Below are 18,149 nucleotides of genomic sequence, written 5' to 3' on the forward strand. Positions count from 1 at the left end.
GCATCAGTGGGTGTGTGCATTAGTGGGTGTATGTGCCTGTGTGTCTGTGATTGTGTGTGATTGTGTGTCTGTGTGATTGTGTGTGTGTGTGTGTGCGCGCATCAGTGGGTGTGTGCATTAGTGGGTGTATGTGCCTGTGTGTCTGTGATTATGCGTGTGTCTGTGTGTCTGTGTGTGTGTGTGTGTGTGTGTGTGCCTGCTGCCTACAGGATATTGAGAAAAGTTGAATTCAACATTGCTTCTGTCTTGCTCCAGGGATGAAAGGGTTACAAGGAGCCCATGACACTATCAACTCTAGATACAAGCTCTATTAAAGCCACAGAGCCTTCACATATTTCTCCCCCTGTCCAGGGACAAAGTAACCAGGAAATCGTGTTGCTTTCTCTTCCTGCACGATTGTCTGCGCCCACCCCTTCCCACTGCTCTCCCCTTGCTCCACTCCCCTCTCCCCTCTGCTGTTTGAGTCATCCTGTGCCACACACTGTTGTCTAAGGCCATAGAGAGAGCCAACCATCTCCACAGCCTGTACCATCACTACATGTTACACAGAATGGACTTACAACATAGAAACAGGCCATTTGGCCCAAACTGGGCATGCTCCAACACAAGCCGATTCATCTCACCCTATCAACATGTCCTCCTAATCTTTACCATATGTAAAATGGAACTTAGGAGAAGGTCATTCGGCCCTTTGAGTCTGCACCTTCATTCAACAAGTTCATAGCCAATCTGATTGTCATCTCAACTCCTTTCCTGCCTGCCCCTATAATTCTACCCCTCCTCCCCCCACCATGTATCAATTCACTTCATTGCCTCAACATGTCTTAGGCTAACAATCACAGAGAATGCTAGAAAAACTCAGCAGGTCTGGGGGGACGGAAAGAGAGTTAACAATTCAATTCCAATATAACTTCTTCAGAATTCGTTCTAGTTCTGAACTACCTAGTCAGGTCCATGCCCTCCAACAACCCACCCTCCCATCCTGGCACCTTCCCCTGCCACCGCAGGAATTGCAAAACCTGCGCCCACACCTCCTCCCTCACCTCCATCCAAGGCCCTAAAGGAGCCTTCCACATCCATCAAAGTTTTACCTGCACATCCACCAATATCATTTACTGTATCCGTTGCTCCCGATGCGGTCTCATCTACACCGGGGAGACTGGGCGCCTCCTAGCAGAGCGCTTTAGGGAACACCTCTGGGACACCCGCACCAATCAACCACACCGTCCTATGGCCCAACATTTCAAATCCCCCTCCCACTCTGCCACCCCCACCACCTTCATCCCCTCCCCCACTCACCTATTGTACTCTATGCTACTTTCTCCCCACCCCCATCCTCCTCTCACTTATCTCTCCACCCTTCAGGCTCTCTGACTGTATTCCTGATGAAGGGCTTTTGCCCGAAACGTCGATTTTCCTGCTCCTCGGGTGCTGCCTGAACTGCTGTGCTTTTCCAGCACCACCCTAATCTAAACTCTGGTTTCCAGCATCTGCAGTCATTGTTTTTGCCATTCACTCTATGTTTGTCTCTCCACAGATGCTGCCAGACCTGCTGAGTTTCTCCAGCATGCTTGCTCCAGATTTCCAGCACCCACAGTATTTTGCTTTGATTCAGATATTTCAGAGGTTCAGCCAGCTTCCCCTTAAATGTATCTAAGCAGTGCACCTCAATTGTTCCTTCTGGTAGCAAGTCCATATCCGAACCAATGTGTCAGTGAAGGTGAGCTCCTAAAACCCCCGTTGGTTTCAATGTTGATTTTGTTATCTTTATGCTCTCTACCTTTGATCACACACAAAACTGGAAATACACTCCCCACACATTCCTAACAACCTTTTCGCAAAACATGAGGCCCAGCTTGCTCGCTCTTCACTGATAGGTTGTTACGTGGTCCATAGAGACCAATACAATCAGGACAGGACTCATGCACATAATGGGAAGATCCTGGAGTATGTTGCTGAACAAAGAGTCCGTGGAGTGCAGGTTCACAGTTTCTTGAAAGTGGAGTCGCAGGTAAATAAGCTACTGAGGAAGCATTTGGTATGCTTTCCTTTATTGGTTAGTGCATTGAATATTGAAGTTGTGAGGTTAAGTTGCAGCTGTACAGGACATTGGTTAGACTACTTTTGGATTCTGGCCTCCCTGCTATAGGAATGATACTGTGAAACTTGAAAGGGTTCAGAAAGATTTGCAAGGCTGTTGCCAGGGTTTGAGCTATCGGGAGAGGCTAAATGGGCTGGGGCTGTTTTCCCTGGAGCGTCAGAGGCTGAGGGGTGATCTTATAGAGGTTTATAAAATCATGAGGGGCACAGATAGGATAAATAGACAAAGGTCTTTTCCCTGGGGTAGGGGAGTCCAGAACTAGAAGGCTTAAGGTGAGAGGGGAAAGATATAAAAGGGACTTAAGGGACAACTTTGTCACACAGAGGGTGGTGCGTGTATGGAATGAGCTGCCAGAGGATGTGGTGGAGGTTGGTACAATTATAGTATTTAAAAGGCATCTGAATAGGAAGGGGTAGAGGGATATGGGCCAAGTGCTGGCAAATAGGACTAGATTAATTTAGGATATTTGGTCGGCATAAATGAGTTGGACCAAAGGGTCTGTTTCCATATTGTATATGTCTATGACGATTTTAAAAGAGAAATTCGACCTTCCAGTCAATAGGTGAAAGGTCAACACAATAAAATGCCGTATTTTAAGACTTCTTCTGTAGCAAAAGGCTTAAAGCACCATTGACTAAACACAATATTGGCAAGTAGCTCATAAACCATAAGACAACATCTTCCCCTTTTACCGTCAGCACTACCAAAAGTACACTTCAGATATAATTTACAATGTTCTTTAAGTAAACGCTCAAATATCTCATGGGGAAACAGTCCAAAGTGATTTTTAGTGACTGAGGATTTATTTCTCTTCACTTCTTTGCTCAACCGGAGAAGTTTTAGTCTCAGAGCTGAGCTTTTTTTTACTCCTGGAGATTCTTTCTCTAGTACAAGTTCAACAGGGTTTTCCAACCTTGTTTCCAATCTCTCACAAGATTCCACCATCCGAGCCACATCCTTCCTGCAGCCCTTTTGCAACCTCTCCCTAACCACTCCTGCCCAAATCCAACCTGTAGCAAGGAGCATGCCATATGTTTGGAAACGCACCGCTCGGTCAAGGAATGGGAACTCGGGATGCATTCCTCGGTTTTCGTCGGATGTCTCATCTATTGCTGAAAGGAACTGACGAGGCAACTAAGATGACTCTTCAGAACAAGGCCCAGCATGGTCCAATCAGGCAGTGTGGAGGACAGCCAGAGGGTTGGGGCCTTTGCTCGAAAACTAAGCCAGCAGATCTCGCTCTCGGTAACACCACCATGGAGACCATGGCAGCTGCCAGAGGACAAGCAATACCTCCAGGACCACAGATTGCACAGGAGTGGTTTGAGGCACTTAGAAGGGGAGGGTGGAGGGTTCTAAGTTTCAGGGTCATGGAGAAAGAGAGAAATAGGCTGTCAGCGACCATCCTCTTTATCCACTGTCCTTGCCCTCAACTGCACTGCCTGAGGACCTTCTCTCCACCATTAGGGATGGATTTACGTTCAATGTATTTTGTCTATTTATATCCCGTCAATGTTTGCCACTGACTGTCAGTCATGAGGGTCACCAACCGTACCTGGAAGATCCCTGCTCTGTGTTGATGACGAATCCAATCTCTGGAATGAAAGAAGAAGGTGGAGTTTAGACATTGAACCTGAATATTCTGTTTTCCCACCAGTTACAGTCCCACACCAACATCCGTTCTTGGAAAGGGACCCACTTGTAGCCCATCCCTTGAGGAGATGGCGGTGAGGCAGTTAGCAATGGGCATCAAATGTTGGTCTTGGCAGTGGTGCCCAAGGTACACCGAAGCCTTTTTAAACTCATCAGCAGGAAGTCCCACTTTTGACAGAGAAGGGAAAGATCCAATCGGGACCTTAGGGGTAACGTTCACACACAGAGGGTGGTGCACACAGAGGGTGGTGCACACAGAGGTGGTGCACACAGAGGGTGGTGCACACAGAGGGTGGTGCACACAGAGGGTGGTGCACACAGAGGGTGGTGCACACAGAGGAAGTGTGAGATGCAGGTACAGCTAAACGTTTGAAAGACATTCGACAGGTACATGATTAGGGAAGATGTAGTGGAACGGTCACCGGACCCGAAACGTTAACTGATTTCTCTCCACAGGTGCTGCCAGACCCGCTGAGCTTTTCCAGTAATTTCTGTTTTTGTTTCTGTTTTCCGTGGTTCTTTTAGCCTTTATTAAGGTTTAGAGGGATATGGGCCAAACGCAGGCAAATGGGACAAGTTTGGTTTAGGAAACTGGGCCAGCATGGACGGGTGGGGCCGAAGAGCCTGTTTCTGTGCCATAAGACTCTATGGCAGAAGCAGAGAGGAGAGTTACTTTCTGTTTCACAATCTGAAAGAGTTCTCCCTGTTTAAGGCTCTGTAGCCTTATCCTTCACTCCAGCTTCCACTTTGGGCTGTATCAGGTAGCACAATGTTACACATATTTGTCTAATCAACCTGTTCACAGATGTAATGACACACCTCTGGAGCAGGTGGCACTTGAACACAGGTCTCCTGGCTCAGAGGTAAAAGCACTACCACTGTACAACAAGAATCCACTCCCACAGTGCGATAATCTCATAGGGTCTGGCTGGGACATCAACTGGAACAGAGGACCATGTGATGATTATTTGTTAGTTAAGGGATTGGGAGAGAATGAACCAACTATATATGTGTATCTATAACATAAGTATATATGGTGAATAAGTAATCAGTGGGTTGGCGTTGGTGGTGTGATTCGAAAACCATATGGTCTGGACTCTGTCTAACCAGTTGTTAGCCACTGCTGATTAACACATGAGCCCAAGGGGTTCTGGATGAAGCACTGGGCCTCATGCCCTGTTCATTATTAACATCATTCACTTCCATGTTCACAAGGTCGCACTCTGTTGAAACTATTTCCTCTTTGACCTTTAGACAATACAGCCTCAACTTGGTCACTTGCCTCCTGACCCAGAGCAAATACAACTTGGATGGCTCAGTTGTCAGCACTGCTGCCTCACAGCGCCAGGGACCTGGGTTTGATTCCAGCCTCGGGTAACTGTGTGGAGTTTGCCCATTCTCCCAGTGTCTGTGTGGGTTTCCTCCGGGTGCTCTGGTTTCCTCCTACATTCCAAAGATGTGCAGGTCCTGCTATTGGCCCTGCTAAATTGCCCCATAGTGTCCAGGGATGTGCAGGTTAGGTGGATTAGCCATGCTACATTGCCCTATACTGTCCAGGGATGTGCAGGTTAGGTGGATTGGCCATGCTAATTTGCCTCATAGTGTCCAGGGATGTGCAGGTTAGGTGGATTGGCCATGCTAAATTGCCCCATAGTGTCCAGGAATGTGCAGGTTAGTTGGGTCAGCCACAGGAAATGCGGGGTTACAGGGATGGGGTGGGTCTGGCTGGGATGCTCTTTAGAGGGTTGGGGCCGAATGGCCTACTTCGACATGTAGGGATTCTATAAACCTGCCCAGTATCCGTTCCACAATTGATGCCCCTTTTCTCCCCCAGTACGGTGAACTCAAAACCCACTTCCTCAATGACAGTCTTTACAATTTGTTGGTTCACGTGACGTGGGCATCACTGTCAGGGGGCCAGTATTTGTTGCTCAAATCCTGGAAGGGGATGGTGAGCTCGCAGTTATCAATTGGGAGTCAAGTTTGAAGGTCCTCAATGGTGGAGTGGGGACAGGAAAGAACTGCACCGGGGCACTGAGCAATGTGCCTGGCTGTGAAAAGGCATACCTTGGTGCAGCGGCGCCTGCTGAACTTTGGAAATGGCTCTTGCTCCTGGTCTGTGCTGTTCCAGTCCTCGGGATAGTCAATAAAATCGAAACGGCTGCTCAGCAGGTCCTGAAAAATCAAACATTGATGTCAGCTGGATTGAGATTAATGATCTTGCTGTGGAACGAAGAGTTAATCTGTAAACAGCTACTGAGCATGTGTATAAGGAACTGTGACATCATGGCAAGGTATCACATGGAACAGGAGCCTGGGGTTCCAAAAGATGTCCTCTCTCACCTTTCTATGTACATGGTCATGTCCAATTACGCCAGCACAGAGTCAGTCCCCTAAGCTGAGGAGATTCTAAATCTCCTGGTTATTTTTTTTAATTTTCTCTTTATTTTCTCACCCCCCACACTACCGCCTAACTGCAGTAGTGCTTATTTATTCCCCCACACCCATGGTGTGTGTGTGTGTGCAGGTGTGAGACACAGTGAGAGACACAAGGTGCACAAATCTTTATTCAATTCCCACCACCAGGAAGAAAATAAACACCCGAGTGGCCAATGACAAGCACTGCCCTTCACATCAAAGGGCAAAATCTCCTGGTTATATTGGTCAGCCAGGGCTCCCTGATTGGACCAGGTTAATAGCCCCAATCTATGAACTCAGATTCTATGAGGTCACCTAGCTGACCTCATTCCAATCACCACGGTAGATAATCGTAATTAGCCTATTCAGGGCTTGAACCTGCCTCTCCTGCCTCAGAGGTAGGAACACCACTACTGCACCTCAAAAGCTGCTTTCCACGCATTATAGGGTTGGCCTCATCTGCAAACAGGTTAATAGGTTCCAAACCATTTCTTCACCCCACAGGCGCCATGTTGAAATAGGACGTATCAAAGTCAGCATGATGGCTACCCTGCCCACAGCGTTCCTCAGGAAGGGCTCAAAGGTCATCACCTCTGGCTTCTCCTCAGATTACCCTGGAAGGTAAAGGTGAAGCTAGCAAAAGTGGTGGGGTGGTGTACATGGGTACAAGACTGCAGGGTCGAAACAATCATTTTGTATCTTCAGCTGGTCACATCAGGCAATGGTCAGAATGCACTGACAAACCCCACAACACTGCAGCCAACATTAGACTGGGACTTTACTCATTGGAATTTAGCAGAATGAGGGGGAATCTTATGGAAACATATCAAAGTATGAAGGGAAAAGATAAGATAGAAGCAGGGAAGTTGTTTCCACTGGCAGGTGATATTAGAACGAGGGGGCATAGCCTCAAAATAAGGAGGAGCAGATTTCGGGCTGATTTAAGGAGGAACTTCTTCACCCAGAGGGTTGTGAATTTGTGGAATTCTCTGCCCAATGAAGCAGTTGAGGCTACCTCGTTGAATGTTTTTAAGGCAAAGAGAGATCGATTTTTGACCAATAAAGGAGTTAAGGGTTAGGGTGAGTGGGTGGGTAAGTGGAACTAAGTCCACGAAAAGACCAGCCAAGATCTTATTGCGTGGCAGAGCAGGCTCGATGGGACTGCTCCTGGTTCTTATGTTCGTATGTTAATCTGCATATTTCAAAATTTTAACAAAACCTAGCAGTTAACTGGCAGTCATCATTAACTGACAGATTTTCCGTGGAGACTCCTCGACCAGAAAGTGCTTACAGGAGTGATACCTTGTAAGGAGGAGCCCTGAGGTAATTGAACACTTGGTGAAATCCTGCATTTCTATTATTACCAAAGTGTGTTGATTGACCTCTACACCATAATGCATTACTGAAGCTCTATGCAGTATTAATTCTTCACCAATCAGCACTTTCCTCTCATGCAGTGTAAATGTTAGTTTTCCCCTTAAAGCGGTATTCTTGCAAAGTGTCCTGATGAGTGCAAAAGAAAAGCTTCAACACAAGGTGCCCTTTTGTTCAATGATGCTCAAGTTAGCTTTCACTTAACACTACCGTGCGAAGGCGTGAAAATGTGAAAATTTACAATTAGCGTGGTCAAGGCAAATAGCAGAGAGGAAAGGAAATTTGGATAAACAGGAGGGAGAGAGGATTAAGAGGATGTGCTGATCGATGAAGATGAAATGGTTGAGAAGGGGTTTGGTGTGACATATATCGGGCAGTTGGGCTGAACGATCTGTCTTTCCTGCCCAATATTTTGTTTAATTCTACGTAAAAGTCACCTTTCTGTTCAAGGATATTTGCTGTGTGTAAAACTGCATTGACTACCACTGAAAAGTAACAAATTAACGGTGATGTATCCTGAGGCTTACAACACAAGGTCTTCCTTTCCAAGATTCAAAGAAGAGACTTACATAGGGATCCAAAACGTCCACAGTACTGTTGCCCTCTCGCAGTTGGTGTAGCTGGGATTGTAAGCTGTCAATCTCTGCTTCCTTCCTTGCCAGCTCCATCTGAACATTGTCCAATTTCTCTTCCATTGCCCATACCTGCCGCCGATACCTGCTATTATCAACCATGCTTTGGGCGTAAGCAGTCTGTGCCTCATCGCGGGCCTTTAGTGCCTGTTGAAGAGAGATATTTAAGACATTAACAGCAAAATCAGCAATTGCTGGAAAAGTTCAGCAGGTCTGGCAGAATTTGTGAAGAGAAACCAGAGTTAACACTTCAGGTCTGGTGATCGGACCTGAAACGTTAACTCTGATTTCTCTCCACAGTTGCTGCCAGATCTGCTGAGTTTTCCAGCAGTCTCTGTTTTCGTTTCTGACTTACAGTCGCCGCAGGTCAGACAGTTTTTATTTAGGATGATAATGTGTTTACAGGAGTGACAAATTGTAAGGAGGAGTCCTGAGGTAATTGAATACTTGGTGAAATCCTGCATTTGTGTTATTACCAAAGTGCATTAATTAACTTCTATACCATAGTGCATTACTGATGCTTTGTAACAGTATTAATTCATCGCTGTAGCAGAATGTTAATTCAGCACTATAAATAGCATGACATGCTATTTATAGTGCTGAATTAACATTCTGCTACAGCGATGAATTAATACTGTAACGACTATAGCAAAGAGCATTAATTAGCCTCTGTAACACAGCAGTAAGTCATCTCTACAGCAGAGTACTTGAGGTTCAATGACTCTTTATTAGATCAGGTGCTGAGCAGCGCAACATGTTCATTTTGTAAGGGTCACGCCTCCTGGGATCTGATCAACAATAGGCAATCGCCACAAACATGAGAAAGGAACAGAAATAAGAACAATATTCAAACTTTCTGCTTCCACTGCCTCTACAGGGAAAGCACTTGAAAGACAGGGCAATGGTGCAGACTTGATGGGCTGAATGGCCTCTTTCTATACTGGAGAGATTCTATGACAGCCAGGATTTTGACCTGGTGACTGTGAATGAACAGCAACATAAGGAACAACTTGGAGGGGAACTTGTGGGCAGTGGTGTTCCCATGTGTCTGCTGCCCTTCTAGATGTAAGAGCTCATGGGTTTGGAAGGTGTAGTCTAAGGAGCCTTAGTGAAGTGCTGCATTTATAGGTTAAAAATCACACAACACCAGGTTAGAGTTGCAACAACCACCTGATGAATGAGCAGCGCTCCGAAAGCTAGTGCTTCCAAATAAACCTGTTGGACTGTAACCTGGTGTGGTGTGATTTTTAACTTTGTACACCCCAGTCCAACACCGGCATCTCCAAATCATGGCATTTGTAGGTGGTACTCACAGGCGCAACTGGTGAAGGGAGTGAGTGGTGAGGGTGCTAGATGATGAAACGGTTCATTTTGAAAGGTTATGGGATAGGGGACAGTATTGCTGACGACGGCCATACCTTGTCTCGCTCCTTCTCCACTTCTTCCAGTTGTTGTAAAATGCTAGCAATCCTTCGCTTGTGCATCTGGCACTCTTTCAGGAGCATCGCAGACTGGAGTGCAAATTCTTCTTTCTCTTTCAGGTACTGGAATTAGATAAGGTTTCTTTCAGTAATGAGTAATATACATGATAGTGGAAGACTGAGGGGTATGACATATATGTGTGGTCCTGGACTGAGTTACACGGACAGTCTTAATTCCAAATCCATTCTCAATTTCCAATGAGTTTGGAGGGACTACGGGGAGTTGACCAAAAGCAGCAGGTCATAGAATCATTACATCACTGTTATTACATCACTGTTATTACATCACTGTCATTGCATCACTGTTATTACATCACTGTCATTACATCACTGTTATTACATCACTGTCACTGCATCACTATCACTGCATCACTGTCATTACATCACTGTTATTACATCATTGTTATTACATCACTGACTGCATCACTGTCATTGCATCACTGTTATTACATCACTGTCATTACATCATTGTTATTACATCACTGTCACTGCATCACTATCACTGCATCACTGTTATTACATCACTGTCATTACATCACTGTTATTACATCACTGTCACTGCGTCACTATCACTGCATCACTGTCATTACATCACTGTTATTACATCACTGTCGTTACATCACTGTCGTCATATCACTGTCATTACATCACAGCGCCAGGGACCTGGGTTTGATTCTAGCCTCAGGCGATTGTCTGTGTGGAGTTTGCACATTCTCCCCGTGTCTGCGTGGGTTTCCTTCAGGTGTTCCGGTTTCCTCCCACAGTCCAAAGATGTGCAGGTTAGGTAGATTTGCCATACTAAATTGCCCATAGGGTTCAGGGCTGTGTAGACTAGGTGCATTAGTCATGGGGAATGGGGCTGGTTGGGATACCCTTTGGAGGGTCAGTGTGGACTTGTTGGGTCAAATGGTCTGTTTTCACACTGTAAGGATTCTATCATTAACTGAAACCTAATAATAAAATAATGTGCACATTAAATCCTATTAATCAACTGATCCAGTGTAGCAACATCCCATAAACACACCCTTAGCAAAGGCAAATTTAGTAAAATAGATTGTCTCACATGGAATTCTAGAAGCAAGAAGAGAACACCAGCTTTTAGCTGTAATAGAAAGAGGAATAAGAGCTTCCACATCCAGCTTTAAGAACCAGGAAAGTTCTGTTCCTGTGGGACCTTGACACCACCCATTCAGGCTGCTTCTATTGTTCCAACTTTAAAAAAAGACTCAAGGCCTCACAAGCTGTTTATTTTATTGACTTGGGGCAGACTGCTTTGTGTCTCTGTCTCAGCCTCTCTTCATAAAAAAGAACCAGGATAAAATACATCTCTTAAACCCAAGGTATCATCATGCTAGTGAGGCACATTTTTGAACTGCTGCAGTCCCTACGCTGTAATACATCTACAATGTTATTTGGGAGGGAATTCCAGGATTCTGACACAGTGACAGTGAAGGAATGGCAAATATATTTCCAAGGCAAAGGTGAGGACTGCAGATGCTGGAGATTAGAGTCAAGAGTATGTTGCTAGAAAAGCACAGCAGGTCAGGCAGCATCCGAGGAGCAGGAGAGTCAACATTTCAGACAAAAGCCCTTCATCAGGAATGAGACTTGTGAGCCAAGCAGGTGGAGGGGGGCAAGGTAACCAAGAGTGTAATAGGTGGATGGAGGTAGGGGTAATGGTGATAGGTTGGAGAGGAGGGTGGAGAGGATTGGTGGGAAGGAAGATGGACAGGTGGGACTGGTCATGAGGGCGGTGCCGAATTGGAAGGTTGGAACTGGGGTAAGGTGGGGGGAGGGGAAAATGAAGAAACTGGTGAAATTCGCATTGATGCCATGGAGTTGGAGGGTCCCAAGGCGGAAGATGAGGTGTTATTCCTCCAGATGTCTGGTGGTTAGGGAGTGGCGATGAGGAGGACCTGCATGTCTTTGGTGGAGTGGGAGGGGGAGTTGAAGTGTTCGGCCATGGGACGGTGGGGTTGGTTGGTGCGGGTGTCCCGGAGATGTTCCCTGACGCATTCTGCATCACCAGTCTCACCAGTGTAAAGGAGACTGCATCGGGAGCAACAGACACAGTAAGTGACATGTGTGGAAGTGCAGGTGGAAGACTCCTTTGGGAGCCTTGGACAGAGGTGAGGGGGGAGGTGTGGGCGCAGGCTTTGCAATTCCCGCGGTGGCTGGGGAAGGTGCTGAGAGGGGAGGGTGGATTGGTGGAGGGTGTGGACCTGACAAGAGAGTCACAGAAACACATTTCCGAGTCAGGAAGGTGAGAGACTTCGAGGGGAACTTACAGGCAGTGGTGCTGCCATGTATCTGCTACCTTTGTCTTTCTAGATGGAAATGGTCATGAGTGTGGAAGGTGCTACTTAAGGACCCTCCCTGAGTTACTGCGGAGCATCTTGTAGTTGGGACACACTGCTGCTACTAAACGGAATAAATCTATAAGGTGACAGATGGGGTGCCAATCAAGCGGACTGCTTTGTCCTGGATGGCGTCATCTTTCCTGAGTGTTGTTGGGACTGTACCCATTCAGGGGCAAGTGAGGAGTATTCCATCACCCTCCTGTCTTGTGCCTTGTAGATGGTGGACAGGCTTTGGGGAGTCAGGAGGTGAGTTACCTGCAGCAAAAGTTGTTACATTTCTTCAGCTCCTGCAGTGACTACATTGAAAGAATAAATTTTGTTGGCTTGAAAAATGTTTTGGGACATCCAGAGACTGTGAACAGTGCTTCAGAATCCCAAGACTTCCTTTCCTTATGCCTGCTGAGAGAGATTACACTTCCATCAGTAGAATGCAATTTCTGATGCTGTGGCAGGGACAAGGGAGTATGTTTGTCAGCTCTCAGCTCTCTTAAGGGCAGAGGCTGAAATTAACTCAAAATGTCAGCTAAAAGAATATTTAAGTATAGGAGCTGCTGTATGTGTAACCCTTGCATTTAAAAGACCTTTAAGGACTCTAGGCAGTATGTGTGTAACTCCATCCATTCCAACTGAGTGTTGCAAGCAACACACTCTGAACTCAGCTGCTCCACTGTCACATCTATTTTACAACTTGCAACATGCTCTACTGTTTTAAATAAACTAAACAACGCGGTTAATCAATCCCTGACGAGTGATCGATTCTCAGGTCAATATAATTAACGTGACAGGGGTTTGTAGACCGAGAGGGTACAGGGATTGCGATGAAAAGCAGACTCATTTACCTTGTCTCGGAGTTCCTCTGCCTGGTGTAGTTCCATGGCAGTGTTATGGAACTTCTTGACCAACTCCTGTCTGTCCTCAAGAGCTTCCTTTCGATCCTGATCCATGATATCCAGAAGTGCCTTCTCTGGGCTGAGGAGATTGTTCCTGACCTTTCGGGAGAATGAACAAGAGACTGAAGTTTATTTCAGCACGGGGAGCTCCATTTCCTCTACACTAATAACCATACTCATGCTGTGGGGACATGGCTTAATGTGGCAATTGGTCGAATTTAGGTTCAATTATACCAGTGTCTGCGTGGGTTTCCTCCTATAGTCCGAAGATGTGCAGGTTAGGTGAATTGGCCATGCTAAATTGCCCATAGTGTTCAGGGATGTGTAGGTTAGGTGCATTGGTCAGGGGTATGGGATAGGATAATAGGGAATGGTACTGAGTGGGTTCCTATTCAGAGGGTCAGTGTGGACTTGTTGGGCCAAAGGGCCTGTTTCCACACTGTAGAGATTCGATGATTCTATTTTATTCATTCACGGGAGGTGGGCTTCCTGAAGAAGGGCTTATGCCCGAAACGTCGATTCTCCTGTTCCTTGGATGCTGCCTGACCTGCTGCGCTTTTCCAGCAACACATGTTCAGCTTCACTCATAAGGAGCCAGCTTTTATTATCCATTGCGAAAAGGTTTGCTGGACTCAAAATGTTAACTCTCTCTCTCTCTCTCTCTCTCCTCACAGATGCCGCCAGACCTGCTGAGCTTCTCCAGCACTTTCTGTTTTGTTTTCTTGTTCGTGCCTAGTTGCCCTTGAGAAGGTGTTGGTGAGCTGCCTTCTTGAACTGCTGCAGTCCATTTAGTATAGGGAAACCCATAATGTCTTTCCAGGAGGGAGTTCTAGGATTTTGACCCTGCAGCAGTTGAAGGAATGGCGATATATTTCCAAGTCAAGATGGCGAGTGGCTTGGAGGGGAACTTGAAGGTGGTGGTATTCCCATATATGTGCTGCCCCTGTCCTTCTAAATAAAAGTGGTCGTGGGTTTGGAAGGTACTGCTTAAGGATCTTTGGTAAATTTCTGCAGATAGTACACACTTCTGCTACTGAGCATGAGTGCTGGAGGGAATATATACTCATGGTGGTGGATGTGGTGACTACCATTCAGGATACATTCTCATGGATGATGTCAAGCTTCTTGAACGTTGTTGGAGCTGCACCCATCCAGGGCAAGTGGGGAGTATTCCATCACCCTCCTGACTTGTGCCTTGTAGATGGTGGACAGGCTTTGGGGAGTCAGGAGGTGAGTTACTTGCTACAGTACTCGCAGCCTCTGACCTGCTCTTGTTAGCACAGCATTTATGTGGCGAGTCCAGTTCAGGTTCTGGTCAAAGGTGACCCTCGGGAATGTTGATTAAATGAATCAAGGAGGCTCGCTCAATCTGATGCGATTACAATTATAGTCTGTTTGACCCAGGGACATAGAGTCATAGAGATGTACAGCATGGAAACACACCCTTCAGTCCAACTCGTCCATGCCGACCAGATATCCTAACCCAAGCTAGTCCCACCTGCCAGCACCTGACACATATCCCTCCAAACCCTTCCTATTCATATACCCATCCAGATACCTTTTAAATGTTGCAATTGTACCAGCCTCCACCACTTCCTCTGGCGGCTCATTCCATACACGTACCACCCTCTGCGTGAAAACATTGCCCCTTAGGTCTCTTTTATATCTTTCCCCTCTGACCCTAAAACTATGCCCTCATGATGAGTGCATCAGCCCAGCTGAACACACTCAGCATCAGCATCACATCAGGTCACTCCGTCGTCATGGCGAATACAGAATTGGTTGCGGCCCTTCCGTCCAATGAAGGAATGCGGAGTGGCTGACCACACTGAGGTCACTCGGGGTAAGTATCAGATCAGAGTGACATGATTGAGTACCTACAGCTATAACTCAGTGAGTAACGCCATCATCACTTAAACCTGAAGGCTGTGTGTTGATGTCCAGCAGGAGATGTGAAGTAGAAGCAGGAAGAGAAGATTCAGCCCTCTCCACCAGTTACTACATTGACGTCTCATCCAACTGTAGCCTCAAGACCACTTTCCAGCATGTTCCTTTCCTATTCTTGACTCGTTTATGCATCTGAGTAACTTGAATATAACCCAAAAGCACAGCTCTCTGAGGTAGAATGGTTCAAGTACTATCAACTGCTCTTCATCTCTGTCTTAAGTGAGAGACCAACCCCCTCTCCCTTTCAAAGTGTGGCCCCCCCAGACATGGATTTCCCCTTTGCTGAGGTACATTCTCCCAGCATTTCATAGAATCCATACAGTGTGGGACCAGGCTATTCGGCCCTACCAGTCCACACCCCCTCCAAAGAGCAGCCCACTCAGACCCAGCACCCCCGCCCCCATCTTATCCCTGCATTTTCCACAGCTAACCACGAGCTTGCACATTCATGGACACTACGGGCAATTTAGCATGGCCAATCCACCTGACCTGCACATCTTTGGACTGTGGGAGGAAACCGGAGCACCCGGAGGAAACCCTCGCAGGCACGGGGAGAATGTGCAAACTCCACACAGGTAGTCACCCGAGACTGGAATTGAACCTGGGTCCCTGGTGCTGTGAGGCAGCAGTGCTAACCACTGAGCCACTGTATCACCCCCATTTAGCCTGTCTGGGCCCTCAGAATCATTTGTCTCAATGAGATTAAAGATGTTACAACAAATGAAGAGACATTCACATCCTGTTAACTTCCCAGTGTCGAGGTTAGTTACCTGTACAAAGTGTTGGAGCTCATGGACTCTGGTTTGCAGCTGGTCCTTGTCATGTTGCAATTTTATGACACTTTGCCTGCTTGGCATGTTCTCAATGTCTTTCTTCAGCTTGTTGGAGAGTCTACGGGCCATCAGACACTCCTCCTCAATCCCATACAGTCTGCATCTCATTTGGTCAGTCTGGAAGAGAACTCATAGTTTACAGAAAGGCAAAGTCACCTCTGGCCTGATTCTTCAACAAGAAACCAACAGCAGCTGGTGGTGTTCGAATCATAGAATCCCCACAGTATGGAAACAGGCCATTTGGCCCAACAAGTCCACACCGACCTTTTGAAGGGTATCCCACCCAGACCTATTCCCCTACCTTACATTTACTCCTGATGAAGGGCTTATGCCCGAAACGTCGATTCTCCTGTTCCTTGGATGCTGCCTGACCTGCTGCGCTTTTCCAGCAACACATTTTCACCCCTGGCTAATGAACCTACCTACACATCCCTGGACACAATGGGGCAATTTAGCACGGCCAATTCACCTAACCTGCACATCTTTGGACTGTGGGAGGAAACCAGAGCGCCCGGAGGAAACCCACGCAGACATGGGGAGAATGTGCAAACCCCACACAGACAGTCACCCGAGGCTGGAATCAAACACAGGTCCATGGCACTGTGAGGCAGCAGTGCTAACCACTGAGCCACTGCGCCTTTCACACAATGTGAGTGTCATAGGCAAAGCCTGCATGTCTCGTCCTTCCTAATTGTATTTAAACTGACTAGCTTTCAAAAAGACTTCAGACCAGGTAAAGATGTTAGAATTCTTTCTGAAAGTCACGAAGGTGTGAAACAGCAGTGGGTCTATTTCTCTCTCTCTCTCTCTCGGTCCTGGTTTAAATAGTGAAAAAGTCAAGTAAAACCTGCCTTATAGACTCTAACTTCTATTTTTAAAGAAATAAGTCTATCGAGTGTAGTTACAGAAGACATTCATAAGAGCTTGCCAAAGTACTTCTATCACAAAGAATAAACTGTACCTGAAACAACAAAAAGACATGAACTATATTACACTGGACAAAAATACCGAGAAGATATTTTTATTGCATTATGATTAGATTAGATTAGATCACTTACAGTGTGGAAACAGGCCCTTCGGCCCAACAAGTCCACACCGACCCGCCGAAGTGCACCCACCCAGACCCATTCCCCTACATTTACCCCTGCACCTAACACTACAGGCAATTTAGCATGGCCAATTTACCTGGCCTGCACATTTTTGGACTGTGGGAGGAAACCGGAGCACCCGGAGGAAACCCACGCAGACACGGGGAGAACGTGCAAACTCCACACAGACAGTCGCCTGAGGCAGGAATTGAACCCGGGTCTCTGGCGCTGTGAGGCAGCAGTGCTAACCACTGTGCCACCCACGATGGTGGAAGGACTGTTATTATGAACTTCTTGTTTTGTTATTTTTCTAATTTATTAAAATGAGTTTTCACTTTTGAAACTGCGTAATGGTGGGCTCCTTATTTTTAATTTCTTTTCCCCGAAGAATTTGTATTGAAGCATGAGGATCTAAATACCTTTGTGGTGTAAGTGCCGACCTGCAAACTTTTCACAGTATTCAACTCAGTACATGTGACAAGGAAAGTAATTATCAATTGTTCAGGCTGGCACACCTACAGTCGGGTGAGTTCAAAGGATGCTGTGTCACTGCCTGGTTCAGGAACTGCACCGTCTCGGATTGTAAGACCGTACAATGGATAGTCAGGACAGCTGAGAAGATCATCGGGGGTCTCTCTCCCCTCCATTACAGACATTTACATCGCACGCTGCATCCGAAAGGCTAAGAGCATTGTGGAAGACCCCACACACCCCTCACCCAAACTCTTTTCCCTCCTGCCATCTGGCATACAGGAGCATTCGGTCTCTTGCGGCCAGACTGTGCAACAGTTTCTTCCCCCAAGCCATCAGGCTCCTTAACACAGTATGATCAGACTCTTTCCCATCTGAAATTCTTTGCACAATTTTGAATTGCTGCTAGAACCATATCTGTTAATTATCATTCTTTTTTATGACACTGTAATTTGTGTGTTTTGAACTTCTTATACACTTTATGCTGCCCGTGGTATGATTGTATAGTTTGTGCTGTCCATGTAGCACCCTTGGTACTGGAGGGACACTGTCTCATTTTTTCCTGTATTAGTTAATTATGGTAGACATGACAAATAAAACCTACTCTACTCTACGTTGTCTTGCAGGATTTCTGATGTGACAGTTTAAGACTCTTGTTCCTTTCTCGTTTACTCACGCACTCTGACCCTCTGACTGACTTCCTTCTCGATTCTCCTACATCACTGTATGTCCCTGGATGTCTGTGGTGAGGCAACATTATAGTAGCGTTCTATTTTTAGTGCTGTAAGCTACTGGTCCCTCTCTCTTCACTTGAAGGGTTATTAGATTAGATTACTTACAGTGTGGAAACAGGCCGTTCGGCCCAACAAGTCCACACCGACACACATGACCTGCACATCTT

General features: G+C 46.4%; 1 protein-coding gene across 1 annotated transcript in view; it reads right to left on the reverse strand.

Moving 5' to 3' along the window:
- LOC122542252 (caspase recruitment domain-containing protein 11-like) overlaps positions 1 to 18,149 on the reverse strand; it is a 119,658-nt gene that overhangs the window by 44,660 nt on the left and 56,849 nt on the right. Inside the window, exons 5-10 of the mRNA XM_043679794.1 lie at positions 15,627 to 15,806; positions 12,859 to 13,008; positions 9,597 to 9,722; positions 8,116 to 8,325; positions 5,822 to 5,929; positions 3,657 to 3,696 (exon numbers count right to left, since the gene is read on the reverse strand). Of these exons, the coding sequence (XP_043535729.1) occupies positions 3,657 to 3,696; positions 5,822 to 5,929; positions 8,116 to 8,325; positions 9,597 to 9,722; positions 12,859 to 13,008; positions 15,627 to 15,806 (814 nt within the window). The remainder of the gene's footprint in view (positions 1 to 3,656; positions 3,697 to 5,821; positions 5,930 to 8,115; positions 8,326 to 9,596; positions 9,723 to 12,858; positions 13,009 to 15,626; positions 15,807 to 18,149) is intronic.

This window comes from Chiloscyllium plagiosum, chromosome 39, assembly GCF_004010195.1.
Source record: "Chiloscyllium plagiosum isolate BGI_BamShark_2017 chromosome 39, ASM401019v2, whole genome shotgun sequence".
Classification (NCBI taxonomy): Eukaryota; Metazoa; Chordata; class Chondrichthyes; order Orectolobiformes; family Hemiscylliidae; genus Chiloscyllium; species Chiloscyllium plagiosum.